Here is a 15,041-nt window from a genome sequence, read left to right on the forward strand (position 1 = left end):
AATGGCTAGGTCCTTGCTGGGTGAGTCCTCTGCTGAGTCTCCGACAGAGCGTATCTGCTTGACTGCTCTTGACCTGTGTGAGCCACCGACTAACTTGATGAGTCCTCGAGTTGACTGACTTTGATTTTCAAATCATCCTCCTTTATAACGGTTTTCCAATCAGGTTAGGAAAGGAAAGGAAAAAACGATGTTTGGCCAAATGGCCAATTCCCTTCTTGCAAGGGTTCGCCGTGCAAGAACTCGTAATGCTCAGGCGTTTCCAATACCCAGCCCGGTCCCATATCGATGCACTTCCGGCGAAGATCTTACAATTTTATGGTGTCCCACAGCTGGAAGAACTGTGTCTGCGACTTTCGACCTTCGTCGTTTCCAAATAACTACTCGACTTTCGTTTTTTAGTGGACCTAAAATCTGAATGAATTCAATTTTTTTTTTCAATTCCCACTGGAATGTTTCCATGTCAGAGAATATGAAGAATTTAGTTAAAATAAACGTTTTTACCCCGTATTCCAATATTGTTTGTTAAAAAAATTACTTATCTAAAGTGTTACTTACTGGGGATTGTAGAGACTGCAAGGGAAGTGATAGAAAATTTGTACGTTGCATTTAAATCAGGGCTGTTTATCGGAGTGGCGGATTTGGTGTTTGACATGACCGGAAAGCGGCTTGACGGAAGGTTAATTGGGCATAAGACCGACAAGTGACTCAACCGGCTCAACAAGTGGTGATGGATATTTTTCTCTTTATTATCTCTAGATTTATAATTACAGGCAAACTTTGGCCTAGTACCGATCGATAAAAAACTTAGTGATCTAATGGTTAAAAATAAACAATAGAAAAAAATTGAAATATCGCAGGCTTCACTTACTTAACTTACTTAAATTTTTTGAGCTTTCCCCTGTTCGAGTAAATTTATGCAGAATTTCAACGGCCCCGAGGGGATCGATAAATGCAAACAGAATGTATTCATTACGCCGCTGTAAAAAACATCTTTTTTACACAACATAAAGCAAACAGTTAGATAATTTACTAAATACTATATCCGGATAACAAATTGGACATTTGGGTAACCTGATATCAACAACACCCGGTAGGCAATACATAATCTAGCTTTTCTTTCTTGTCACTTGATGTTGATGATGAAGGTTGGTCTACTAGTTGATGAACTCATGCTAAACCGACAGTGAGGAACTCATTTTTCTATTTTTAAAGTAGTGAACAGTAAGCTTGTTGTCGAATTTTTGAAATCGGGGGCCGGAGTATTCCTTTAACATTAGGCCAATATTGTACACACTAGGACAGTACGATATTGTAGTTCTTCAGTGAAGATAGCGCAATGCCGAAACGCGTATGAGTAATTTAGCAAACTAGCGAGTGAAGACGTACCCAATAAGTGACCCAATGCCGGTTCAGTATGTTATCAGTGCTTTAAAACTTTTCTTAACGAAATTTGAAACTACCTAATGTTAAGTTTTATTGTAGTAATTTACTACCAGAGTTAAATAATATTGATTTTACCATGCTACTTCATCAACCGAGCTTATAATTTACACTTTCTCGTTGATCCTTATGTTTTTGTGTTGTTTTTTTGTTTTCTACTTATTGTACTTCACAAGTTAAACGCCTGGTTGATGTTCAGGCCAACTTTAAACCCAACTAAGTACTTAAAACTTTACGGAGATACGCCACAAAGCCTTGACAAAAGCTTTCTTTGGACATTCTGGTTGTTTCTAATCTCTTCTTGAGTTTCTTCGCCCAGGTACACTAGGCGTTTGCATTTTTTTTAGTCGGATTACTTTCTATCAGGATTGTTTTCCATTTGATCTATTCCAATTCTAATGATACGAATCCGAAGAAATTTTCTTTGAAAGGGAAGAGAAGATCTAATCCTTTTAGCCTTTCCTCGTTTCTTTTCAAATTTCCTGATTATGCACTATTTTACACGTCGTTTTTGTTAGTCCGTTTTATCTTTATTTGATGAACACAACATAGCGTTTGTTGAGTATCACTTCATGTACATAATTAAATTAAACAAGTTTATTAAAAATTAATTTAGTGGCCATTCAATTAGTGCAAACAAGGTTCGGAATATCTTTTTATTTTAAATCAATATCTTTTTAAACATAATTTTATTAGTAACTATTTTTTTGCTTTCTTTTTTAAAATCTTTGAAGTGTAAGTTCTTGAACAAAACCACGTACAACATGGTCTTTTATAAAAATATATTTATTCATAACGTTTTCCACTCTTGACTATAGCCTTCATCAGTATTGGTATAAATTATCAGGTGGACTTCTCAACAGTATAGAACCTTTTATTTTTTTAAACTATTGCTAAGCAATAAAAACTCACAATTATCGAAGCAAATTAGACGAAACAGAACGGCGCTTAGTGCCTACACTTCTGTAACACAAACCGGTATTGTGGGTTTAGCCTATCCCATTGATTAGGAGTATACTCTATTTATTTATTTTTTAAAGACAATTTGATATTATTTTAATAAATACATTGAAATAATTAATTAAATGTTTTTATTAAAATAAAAATGTTATAATGGAATAATGGGATATGTTTTAAAACAACGGTGCTAACATCTTTCTTTGCCATTATACTGCACAAAGTGCCATTTTGCCTCTTGAAAAAGCATTAATGATTTTTTCTTATTTAACATAGACAAATGAATGGTCTTTATGAAATCATTTATTACTAAATACCATTGAATATCCGACTATTGCAAATACTTGTCATTTTTATTATAAAATCAATACAATTACAACTATAGCAAGTAGGAAATGTTTAATAATGAGTGGTACGGAAAAAATCCAATATCTTGTAAATGGTATACTTAATATCGGCCAAATGTGGGTTAATTAAGAATGTAATGGCACCGGAAGGTTCATTTGGAGAGTCTAGAATACGGTCGTTATTACAAGAATTACTTTACTGTCGTCGGGATAAAAGAACAATCTTCCCAAAACTTAGCAAAGCTCAATTAACTATCGTGTGAGCTAGTAATAATCGTTCGAAATTAACAATTTTACAAAGACGATTTAACACGGATAAACCATTTTTCTGTGTGATTCTGACTTTCAAGTTGAAAATTTTCTACAAACCTTTTCTCCAAGTGCCGGTTTAAACAGAACGCAATGAAATAAAACGTGACGATTCAAATTTAAAAAATAATGTGTAGAGATTAGTGACCGTTAATCGATAGTTATTCAGATATCGTGAGATGCGGTCGGGAGTGATGTAGGTTTCAGAAAAACATTTTCTTTATCGTGCCAACGTTTCCATCTTTTATTGAGATCATCTTCAGAAATACTTTGTTTGAATATAAAATATATTTTGCATTGTATAAATTCACTTATCCACATCCTAAATGCATTTGTTAAGTGTAAACATTGTTTGTAAATCCCAGGCCCTGAAGATGATCTCAATAAAAGATCGAAACGTTGGCACGATAAAGAAAATGTTTTTCTGAAACCTACATCACTCCCGACCGCATCTCACGATATCTGAATAACTTTAAAAAATAAATATAACACTGTATTCACTGGTTAAAGCGATTCGGTTTTTTTATTATCAATGATGTGAAGTAATTCATTCCTTGACTCCATATAGAGAGCGCGTAGGAATAACACCCGGTATGAGAATCGCAAGGAGAAAAGTTCAAAGATGAAAAGAAAAATGCATAGCTAAGAAGGAAAGAGCAGGCCGTGGCCAATGTAGATTAGATATGGCGATGCCACCCGATATGAGAATAGAGCACCTCGTTAAGCTTAAGGCTTTTTACCAGACCCCCAAAGCTTTTTCAGGGGCTGTGTGTGAATCTTTCAGGTCCTGGCTTTTTCTCTCCAGGATTAAGAATCTCAGCTTACATAGGCCTTCGCACCAACAGAGAATGTGTTCACTGTTTCTTCTTCTTCTTCTTGGCAATATCTGAACAGACTTGTGTGCTGTCCGAGTCTATATATACGCCTCCGGAGTCTGCAGGGGTCAGTTAGCAGTCCAATTATTACTCTAGCCCTAGCACATCCTAAATTTTTAATAGTTCTACCGTTAGTTTCTGTGATGGTCTTTTGATAATCTTTTTGCAATGGTTCCACGATTTTGGCAGTTTGATAAGCCACAAAAGGGTTCTCGGCCAGTGTCTTCATCGAACCTTCCTTGGACAATTTACCGGCCTCTTCTTTGCCCCTCTGCCCTGTGTGCCCTGGCACCCAGACAACCCTCGGGTAATTTTGTTACTTTCCTCAATGTCTGACAGGGCTCTAATGCCGCTGCAGTCCTAGATTTAGTAGTTCTGCCTTTAGTTTCTGCGATCGTCTTTTGATAAACTTTTTCGCATGCCTCTGTCCCAGGCTACAGTCCCATTGAGCGGAGGACTTATTGTTAATTCATTGTCTGATTGATCCGGGTTTTTGGTACGGTGATGTGGGTTAGAAAAACGTTTTCTTCATCTTGTCTATCTTTATTGAGATCATCTTCAGGACCGGGGATTCATAAACATTGTTTAAATTATACAGACACGTACAAGATATTAATATGAAATTATCCTATGATGTACACAATATAGGACTTTTAGGTTTAATCTAATTATTTGTACTCGCCCAAAGTGTGTGTTTTCTATGTAGTCGTGCCACTGTTATGTGTCCTGCGGAGAGTGTTAGTGGCGTTTTAACTCTCAACACGACACACAACAGCGACACCACTACACAGAAAACCTACAACTTGAGTATAAATAATTTGATAAAAATGACAAATATTCAAACAGTCGTGTATTTGATAATGTTTAGTAGTAACTGACAGCTATTTACGTGTGGGTCATTCCCGTGTACATGTTTGTCTGTGTTAAATAAGAAAACAATCATTAATGCTTTTTCAAGAGGAAAAAATAGCACAGACAAAAGTGTGAATTTTTATTGCTTGACAATAGTTAAAAAAGTAAAAAGTTCTATATTGTTGGGAGTCCACCTGATAAATTGTAACAACACTGATGAGAACTAGTGCCATCTGATGATCTCAATAAAAATCGAAACGTTGGCACGATAAAGAAAATGTTTTTCTAACCTACATCACACCAGACGAGGTCACTATCGTGGAATAATCGTTACAACTGCATTAATTCTATAATTAGTATGACAAATATTTACAATACTCGTATATTCAATAGTATTTAGTAATAAATGATATGCATTTAATAAAGTCATTCACGTGTACATTTTTGTCTGTGATTATTCAGAAATCGTGAGATGCGGTCTGGTGTGATGTTGGTTTCAGAAAAACATTTTCTTTATCGTGCCGTTTCGATCTTTATTGAGATTATCTTCAGAGCCTGGGATTTACAAACATTGTTTAAATTTAACAAAAACATGTAGGATGTGGAAAAAGTGAATTTATACAATGCAAAAAATATTTGTAAATCCCAGACCCTGAAGAAGATCTCAATAAAGATCGAAACGTTGGAACGATAAAAAAATGTTTTTCTGAAACCCACATCAAACCAGACCGCATCTCACGATTTCTGAATAATCACCGACTAAAGGCCACTAATCACCACACATTTTTGTATGTGTTAAATAAGAAAAAAAGTCATTATTTTTTCTTCAAAAGCACACATCAGCATTTTGCGCAGTAGAATGACAAGGAAGAGGTTAGCAACGTGGTTCTGAAACATATCCCGTTATCCCTGTAGAAATTATTAATTTTAGTAAATACGTTTAATTAATTAAATTATTTAATTTAGTTATTAAATTTATACCAAATTGCCTTTAAAAAATACAAATGAAAAACAAATAGACAAAGAGTAGAAACTATCTTTTTATAAAAATTGAACAACCCACTCACTCCACCATTTATGATTTCTATAAATACAGGCTATCCATAATCAGTGGGATAGGCTAAACCCACAACACTGGTCTGTGTTTCAGAAGTGTAGCCATTAAGCGCCGTTCCTTTTCATCTTGTTTCGATAATTGTTTTTATTGCTTGACGATAGTTTAAAAAAGAAAAGGTTCTACATTGTTTGTCCTGATAAATTGTAACAACACTGATGAGGACTCACGAAGGGATTACATTATGAATAAATATTTTCTATAAAGGATCAAGGGGCACGTTCTGAACGCTCCCTCTGAGACCCTGATATTAGAGTCTTATCGAGATTTTTCATACGCGTTTTCTGGACCGTGGATCGAGCCGTAAATCCTTTCAACATCCTTGAACAAAGCACAGAGTAAAACATTTTTAACAGGATCACCCTGTCCACGCTCCACCTAAAGTGATAAACAAATTTCAACAGTGAGAGAGTTTTCCTGTTCTGGAGTTCGACAGCGTCCATGAATGTCTGCCATCTCAACAGCTCATCAAACAGGAGGCGGACGAACCGCACATGTGTGCCCCTGAGGCAGCGTTGAGGGGGGGCTCTGGCCTGAGTACTTGAAATTCCTCTTGGGAGATAAACTTCTCCATTCACGCAAATAACTATATTAATTATATTTATAATTATACACCTTTCAATAAATAACACATATAACATAAATCATGGTACAAAGATCTATATACAATTTTAAAAAAATGTTAATGGCCCTGAAATATTGGATCAGCGATCTGTCCCTGCTGTCAAGCCTGCTACAGCAGATCAATTTTTTGTTATAATTTACATTAGTGTAATATTATTAGTATTACAATTAATAACTGTTATATTGTATATGATAAAATTGGCATATTAACAATATTTTTTGTAGTTGTAAGCGTAGAAAACTATTTATTGTTACCATTAACATTTATGCTTTTTAATGATATATTATACTATAACCTATGCACTACTATATACAATTAGTTTTGGTACATTTTCTCTTCAGAATTCACATCCATAAAATAAATAAAACATTAACGTTTATTTTGTGCTATTAAGTATACAATAAAAAATGGAATAAGTAGAAACACAAAAGCCTACACTAGTAATGCTTGCATTAAATTTATGTATTTCAAATAAGAAATCCTTTTACTGATTGAGGCAACAGAAATCCTACGGAGAGGGAGGACACGGAAAGATTAAGGAAGCAGGGAACCGCGCCTATTTTTACAACCATCCCGGTTAACGTTTCGAGTCAATAAAATAAACGCGAGTTCAGCCGTAAATGAAGTTTTATACCGTTAGAGAACGCATTGACAACTTGTTTTTCTTATCGGCAACCGTAAATCCTCCTCGGGAATGGTTAAGGGAGATGAAATTTAGTCAATTCACGTCCGACTTGGTGGAAAGTGGACGGAAAAAAGAAAACTGGCCTAATGTACTACTATCAGATCAAATTTTGAGCGAGAATTGATGGATTATTAAGCCCATAAGGTTGTAAGAGCCACAATTGTCCATTCCTTGTTAGGGTTCAGAATCAGACGGTTTTCAGGTTTATGGACATCTGCTTTTTGTGTTATTGGAAGTTGATTGTGAATGTGAGAGAGAAATAAGAATATGTCAGTTTTTTCCCGTTCATTTTTAAATAGGCGGATCTCATTTCTGTTTGTGCGTTGTTGTCTCGTTCATAATTTCTTACTGTTTTTTAGTAGAGGTGTGATAATCTGGCACTTGCTACTAACTCTCATGTAAGATGGAGAAAAGGTGACTTACAAATAAAACTTTTAGTTCTTACATACAGTGGTCGAGAGATCACAATTATAAAGTTATACCCGTACTACCGTTTTATTTGTGTTTTGTAATAACTTAGACGTCTACTTATGTATTATATATGTTTCTGGGACACAGTGACATGTCCTAGTTTTTGATTTGTCGAGAAATGAGTTTATAAAGGTCTTGGGCTTCATTTTGGCGTAGGTCGTAAAAACTGGCGTTAAGGCCGTAGGAAGGGGATGAAATGGTGGGGCGTATTTGTTGAAGCGGGAGGGGGTACAGAAACCTGGGAAGACCCAGTAGCGATGGAGCGGCCGAAAAGCTCAGAACTGGCGTCGGACACGTGAGAAATCTCTGTGCGTATCTCCAACACTCACTCTTCTCCTTGCACAGCTCCTGAGTCGCCCTCGTTCCGGGGACGGCTGAGGGGCTGAGAACGCATGTAAGTTTGTCAGCTTTCCCCCTCAAAAAACACCTCCTTGGTGTTCGACCCTATCTCAAGATTAAAAAAAAAAGAAAGACAAGAAAAAAGAGATAGAGGAAAGCTTTAAGGTGTTGTCCTGTTTGGTGTTCTTTGCATGATCTGTTGTGTTTATTGAATGTGTAGAATTTGTGGCGCTCCGCCTTTCTTCCTGCCTTAAATCTGTTGTAACACACATTGATCCGCTGAAAATGGCAGTAAGCACTACCCAGACCTATGCTGCGTTTCCTCCAAGCCAAAGGTCAAAAGTGACTGAAGAGAAGGCAAAAAAACCCATCTTCTAAAACAGGAGTTAAAAGGATTCCGGGTTAAAGCCGATTCTCAAACGTAAATCGTTTCTCAACGAATCTATGATATCAACCACGAAGTGAAATTAAAGAAGAAGAGATCGAAATAATACCTACGCTTCAAAGGCTTTATAAATAATAACAATACAACAAAATAAAATACACTCCTAAAAATACTTTGGTCTCGAGCAAACTCGAACCCTTGCTTTTCATTATAAGCGCTGTTGCATCGGAAGTAAAAGATTAAATAGAAACACACAGATATAACTGAGAAATGGTTATATTGGAACATTATTCGAATTTTGCCTGGCCTTTTAAATTCGCCTTCATATTTATATAAGTTATTACAGCCTTATTTTATATTAATAATACTGAAAAAAATTTCCAAAATAGAATGAAAACATATTTAAGCAAAAATATTATAATCAATGGCTTGCCACATAATACTGTAACAAGTCAAGTATAGCAATAAAGAACACTGAGTATCTTTAAGATTATTTAATGTTTGTTGTTGCTAAAATGGCATCGTACTTCAGTAATTAAAAAACCTTTTTGTTTATTGATGGATTAAACATAATTTCAACTTTAAACATGTAATTTTATATTAAAAATCAGAGGCCAATAAAAAGTTAAGAAAATACCCAGATCTTTAGGTCATTTCTTGAAATGACGAAGGATGTGGGTGTCTTATTTTCTTTTTAATTAGCTTTATCCCTGATGATGCCGGTCCGTCCATCACCGGATGAACTAGAGGCAGATGCGGATCATCGTATTCTTCAGGTTGGCCTAAGTTTTGCTGCTTGCTTCGTGGCACTTTTTGCAATCAATGACGTTTTGACTCGAAACGAGTAATGATTGGGTTTCCGATAAAGTAACAAGCAGATTTCCTTAAAACTTACCTTTTGAATTTTCATTGATATGAAAGTGGGTCATTATTGTCACCTACACGTGAGTTTTATGTACTGCTCACAGATTTTACATTGAGCATTTGGCCATTTTCAATTAGACTAAATGGAGGTAAAGGTGTTGAGTATCGAGTGGCACTGCTGGGAGTAGTTTAATTAGTTTCGGTAATTAAAGGACGCGAGCTAGATTTCACCCCTTGCGCAGGGAAAACTGTGTAATACTTGAAAAGACTAAGGCCGATTGCCCTTTTCACCTGGGAACGAATAGGTCTTGACCTTCAACTTCATGCATCTTCAATGCACGGCGTTTCCCTGGCGGCCGGAAGCGAGTCGTAATTTGATCGCTTATTGGAAAACGTAATGGCTATATCGAGGAAGAGAGAGAAAAAAATTGGAACGTTCAGTTATATAATGGCAGATTTGGAACGTGTTTCGTGAGAAGTGACCGCATTGAGAAGTTGATTGACACGCGCCTCTATCGGGTCGGTCAATTTTTCAATAAAACATCACTGAAAAACGATCGATTAAAAATATAATTATAAGGTCCGAGAAAATTCGTAATTCGTGTAATTGCACGAAATATGCCAAAGCAGAAAAGAAACCGCCAATTACCTACTTGCATATTCAAAACTTGCTTTTTTAATTTTGTTTTATGAACAGAAAGCTTTAAAGAGTCCAAACATCGTGGGTTCAAATCCCGTCTGTGAGACAAATTTTAGAGCTCTAAAGTTACAAGCTTTTTATAAAATCTATTATTTCTAACGTAACAGTTATATTATGAAATATTTTGGACCTACTTTTGCAAATTATTATAATTAGTTATCATACCATTGTACTCGGCCATCAGTGGGGTGATGTAGAACCTACAAATAATAAACGAGATTAAAGAAATCATTAAAAATAAATATAAAAATCCGTATACCAAAAAAAATTTAAATACATCAATATAATAAATACAGTGAAAATACTGAAAAATCACAACTTCGTATTTAAAAAAATGCAAACTATTAATTATTTAGTGTTTAAATACGTGCAAATTCAACAAATTATTTAATTTTTTCCATGTGTAACGAGAACTAAAGTTTTTTTAAATTTGATTTAAAAAAGAATAGTTAAATTTGAACTATTTTTGGACCTAATTTTGCAAATTATTATAATTGGTTGTCATGCCGTTGTACTCGGCCTTCAGTGGGGCGATGTAGAACGTAGAAGTAGTTCATGAAATTAACAAAACAATCGTTTAAAATAAATAGAAATATTTGAGTATGAGAAAGCATTATTTCAAGAGATAAATATTATAAATAAATTCAAAATACAATAAATTCACATTTCAAAAATCATCAATTTTTGAGTGTTCAAATATAAGGGTGTCTTTTTTAATACGCGCCAGCAGTTTTTTTTTTTGAACAGTTACAAAAAGAGTGATCGACGGTAATCTACCCTTTCATTTTTGCGATTCCAAAACAGTCGTTAAATCTTTTTTCCGACGTCAAATATCGTCGACGTAACGTCACTTTTTGTGGGAAAGGAAAATGGGAACCCCAAATTTTTCATTTTTTTCAGCATTAGATTTTTTCTGAGAAGAATGAGAGTACCACAAAACACCTCTAAAATTGACGGCTTTAAAATTGATTGAAATTGTTAAAAATTAAGGAAATTCCATATATAATATTTATTAAAAGCAAGTTTCTTTTCTTTGACTTCCCCATGAGGTCTTACAAATGTTTTCAAAAACACCGAACGAGGATTTATATGACCTCTGGTGTAGCAAACCTTCGTAAAAAATAGTGCAAAGTTTACTGTTTATCACGAATAATCTTGATCACAGTTTGGCCTTCATGAAAAAGCATGATCAATTATTTTCTCTTCTACATTAGATCAAAGATTTTGCCCTATTTTATGGTCATTTCATTAGGGCAAAACAATCTTAAATGTGTCTACAAATTGACATAATTAAGTTTTTAATAGATTGTTTATATCATTATAACAATCGTGTTGGATATTTATTTTTTTAATTTTATTATATTTAATTTTTTGGTTATTTTCTTTATCAAAAAGAAAGTGGGAAGGTTCTTAGTACAACTCTTTCATTGTACAGTACATGAAAAAGTCCTGAATTGAAAATTAGGATTGTTGGAAACCTTTTATTATTATTAAAAAATAAAGCTTTTATTTTATAAAATTGTCAAAAAAATCTGTTATGTACAATAGTAACATCGTACCAACAGAACTCGCTTGATACGAACTTGTTTGATCAATATGGCACAATTACGCAGAACCTGTTATAAATCGGAGTGAATCTAAAATAAATAATCATATCGTGAGAATAATTATATATAAAATATGTTGCTGAGCTTTTGCCAAGCCATGAAAACCAATTATTCAAATCATAAATCACATTGTTTTCTGTATAGAGAGTGAACTGAAAAAATGTGTAAACCTTTAAATCTTTTTGATCGTTTATTCTTCCATCCTTTCATTTGAATTTCCTTTATACATTGCCTTTTTTTAAAGTCCAGATAATCACCGAGCAATATAACAGTTAGTAAAGGACTAAAGGTTGAAAATAATTTAGTACGAAAGGTGGAATAATCTAATTAACTGATTGATTATTGACGGTATATTCAGCGGGTGACAGTTTGTACTAGGTTAATTACTGTCGCTATCAGATATGTTCAAAGTCAAGAGAGATCACAGGCGAAAATTAATAAATTCAGGCAAAATTCAAATCGATGGAAATTCAAGCGCCGGGTTGTTTCAAATCCCCTTTCATAGAGCCGTGATTATTAACTCGCAGCGAGTACTGGAGTGCAACTAAATATTAAAGATGTCTGACCATTTTACATCGAGCTTGTGAAATCGGTTCAGAACCGTTTTCATTCAACGCTTTCGATTCGAGGAACCGTACTACAAGAAGAAAAGAAGATGAGCAGAGGATCGAGACTTTAGACCTTTGGCGTGTTTGCATGCTTTTGAACTGCCTTCTCGTATTCGTTGTTCTTTCTTGAAGAAAACGTGAGCAGTGCCAATGGAAGAACGTTTTTCAAACCCATTATAAATTTATTTTAAATTTACGTTTGTGATTTAAAAAAAACATTGGAATGTTTTTTCCATCGGGTACTTTCTGTGTCTGAACTCGTACTTGATGTTGTCGTTGTTGTTATCGATGTTTGTGCTTTGATTTTTAAATTGATGGATGTTTGGATGTGTAAATGAAGGAGAAAGGTCAGTGTTGCAGGTAATGGAGGCGAGGTAGTGAGTGGCCTCTACCGACCATGGCCGAACAGCCTCCTGACCAACAGACCCTCCAAAAGAAATTGCTCTTCTACGTCACTGCCAGCTTCATCCTCCTCGCCACTTTTAGCCTGTTCGCCTTCCTCTTCCTCGTGCCTTTCGTCATCGAGCCAGCCTTCACGACGATTTTTATGGAGTTCGACGAAACCCCAGTGACGTGTCAGACTATAGAAACTATCCACAACAAAGGGATGTCGAATTGTTCGTGGACGTCCTGCAAAGAGGGTTGTACAAAAGATGTTTTCACTTGTACGCAGATAAGAGTCAATTACAAGGTGGACAGGGCTGAGAGGGGTGTAGGGGACAGGGCTGGTCGGGTCCCTAGAGCGATCAGAGATTACGACTATCGCGAAGGCTACGACACCGTTCCGCAGGACTTGATCGAAGACGAGGTCGCCACCGGTCCGGTGCACGGTTTCGCCCCGAACGGCTCCGAATGGTATTTCATCGGCGCCAAGTTGCACCCGAACGTGAAGGGTTGCGGATACCCGCCGATGCTCAACTGTACCATCTGGGTCCAGAAGCACAAGGAGGAAGGGGCCAACTTTTCCTGTTATTATTCTAGAATAGAGCCCGGTCTGGTCATTACCGATCTGGACATGTGGCAGGTCTACATGAACCTGGTCTACGCCATGGCGATACCCATCCCGTCCTTTATCGTGTCCATCATCTATCTCGCCATGGCCTACCTCTACATCTACAACGATGAGCCGACACCGCTCGACGGCGAGGCCGAGGAGAGCACACCGCTCCCTCTTCTCACACCAGTGCCGCCGCCGACTTCAGGGGCGCTCACCCCGGCTTCGGAAGTGTTCCGTGAAGACCTCGCCAGCTTCGGCCACCAGCTGAAAGTCGCTATGGCGGATGACATCAGCAGAGACAGCATCTTTACGGACAGCGTACCGCTCAGCACAAATTCCATCAATGGGTGAGTCGTTTTTTTCCCTGAAAGGTTATATAACTCTAAACGGCTTTCAAACTCATGTGCACCGTGCACGACCCGTGCTTTTTATCATTCTCTTCAAATTTCCGTTGTCCATTAGCTGTCAAGTAGATAATCATTCTAATAATGATTTACTTTGAATCATAACTATTTTTTTATTAAAGCAAAAATTAAGTTTTGACGTGCTTTTAGTTATAGTTTTTTTTATGTACTCCTTCTCTTATGTATAATGCATTACATTTTTACATTGAGTATCAATACGTTTAAATAAAAATACCTCTGTTCTTATGTATCGACAATGACCTCATTTACGTAATAGCCAAAACGTATGGAACACACTCCATTTTTAAATGCCTGTGTGTAACGGTTTCAGGATAAATCAAGTCTTTGTATGTTGAGATAAGACGTCTAAACCAAATCTCACAGCCAAAGTCGAAAAATTCTACATGGCCCCGGGTAGGAATACCGTTTAAAAAATTAAAAGGTTGTACTATGAGAAAATAAACACTAGTTGCTCCTCGGTCGTTAGGAAAAGCTCGTTATCTCGATCCAAGGAAACGGCTTCCTAATTTTAATTCACTATTCTTCCCAGCTTAAGACCCATTTTGTTCAAATTACCGAGTGCGAGGAACAATGCCTGCAAGGAAGTGGCCCAATCCCAGTTAATGAATATTGATAAAAGGAGGGAAAATTGAAAAGGCGGGGTTGAGATAGGAAGTTAGTGTCCGAGTGGATCAAGGTCACGATAGTTCAAGTGGTAGAGCAGCGGCGTATCTAGCCGAAGATCGTGGGTTCGAATCCCGCTCGCGACACTGACTTTTTTATCTTAATTAAAAACCTTAATTAATTGATTGACAAAACATTCTAGTTCTTATGCCTAACTGATAGATCTTCGACGATCGCTTATCGTTAGAAGTATTTGATGCATTACCCCAAAAACGATAAGCAAAATTTGAAGAATAAAGTGTTAACGCTTATCTTGCAGTTAAGTTTGAACTCTTCGTGTTTCTTGTTTGTAATTGATAACCTCCTGATATTGCCATTTCAATATCCTTTTTTGCAGGTTTGCAGTTACTGGTTCATGATATATACTTAGGATTGGCGGTACTGTTATTATTAAAATTTATTTTGAAAAATCTCGCCGAATTCCTTATTCATACTATAGAGGGGGAAGGGTTGATCAGTAATTTCGATAATTATGGATGTACCTACCATTTTAAATAAATAACAAATAGAATGGGGTTGAAAGATAACATTAATTGAAGTTAACCGTTTTTTTGCCATTTAATAGATAATTTTTTCTCCCTTGTCAGTGTTATTATAATTATGATGAATTCATCGAATTTATCATTAAATTCTAATTGGAAAATAATTGGACTCCTCCAAATCGGATAAAAGACTAGCAGGTACAATTATTTATGAATTACTTATTTACGTACATATTTAATTGTTTAGTATATCAGGTACGTTTAATTACTGTATTTTTTCTAATAAAAGAGAGTTG

At 35.9% G+C, this 15,041-nt stretch overlaps 1 protein-coding gene across 5 annotated transcripts in view; it reads left to right on the plus strand.

Moving 5' to 3' along the window:
• LOC106662781 (UPF0769 protein C21orf59) overlaps positions 1 to 15,041 on the plus strand; it is a 150,341-nt gene that overhangs the window by 68,563 nt on the left and 66,737 nt on the right. For 2 of the 5 annotated variants that reach the window (XR_001339960.2, XM_014387099.2), the window contains exons 1-2: positions 7,902 to 7,983; positions 12,531 to 13,522. The exons of 2 other annotated variants lie outside the window; for them this stretch is intronic. Coding sequence is in view for 2 of the 3 variants with exons in the window: in XM_014387099.2 (XP_014242585.1) it covers positions 12,576 to 13,522 (947 nt within the window). In the remaining variant the exon portion in view is untranslated. Of the gene's footprint in view, positions 1 to 7,901; positions 8,070 to 12,530; positions 13,523 to 15,041 lie in introns of those variants that run through there. One more of the 5 variants, XM_014387101.2, reaches the window with a different exon arrangement.

This window comes from Cimex lectularius, unplaced genomic scaffold, assembly GCF_000648675.2.
Source record: "Cimex lectularius strain Harlan isolate CLEC.00 unplaced genomic scaffold, Clec_2.1 scaffold45, whole genome shotgun sequence".
In the NCBI taxonomy this organism is placed as follows: domain Eukaryota; kingdom Metazoa; phylum Arthropoda; class Insecta; order Hemiptera; family Cimicidae; genus Cimex; species Cimex lectularius.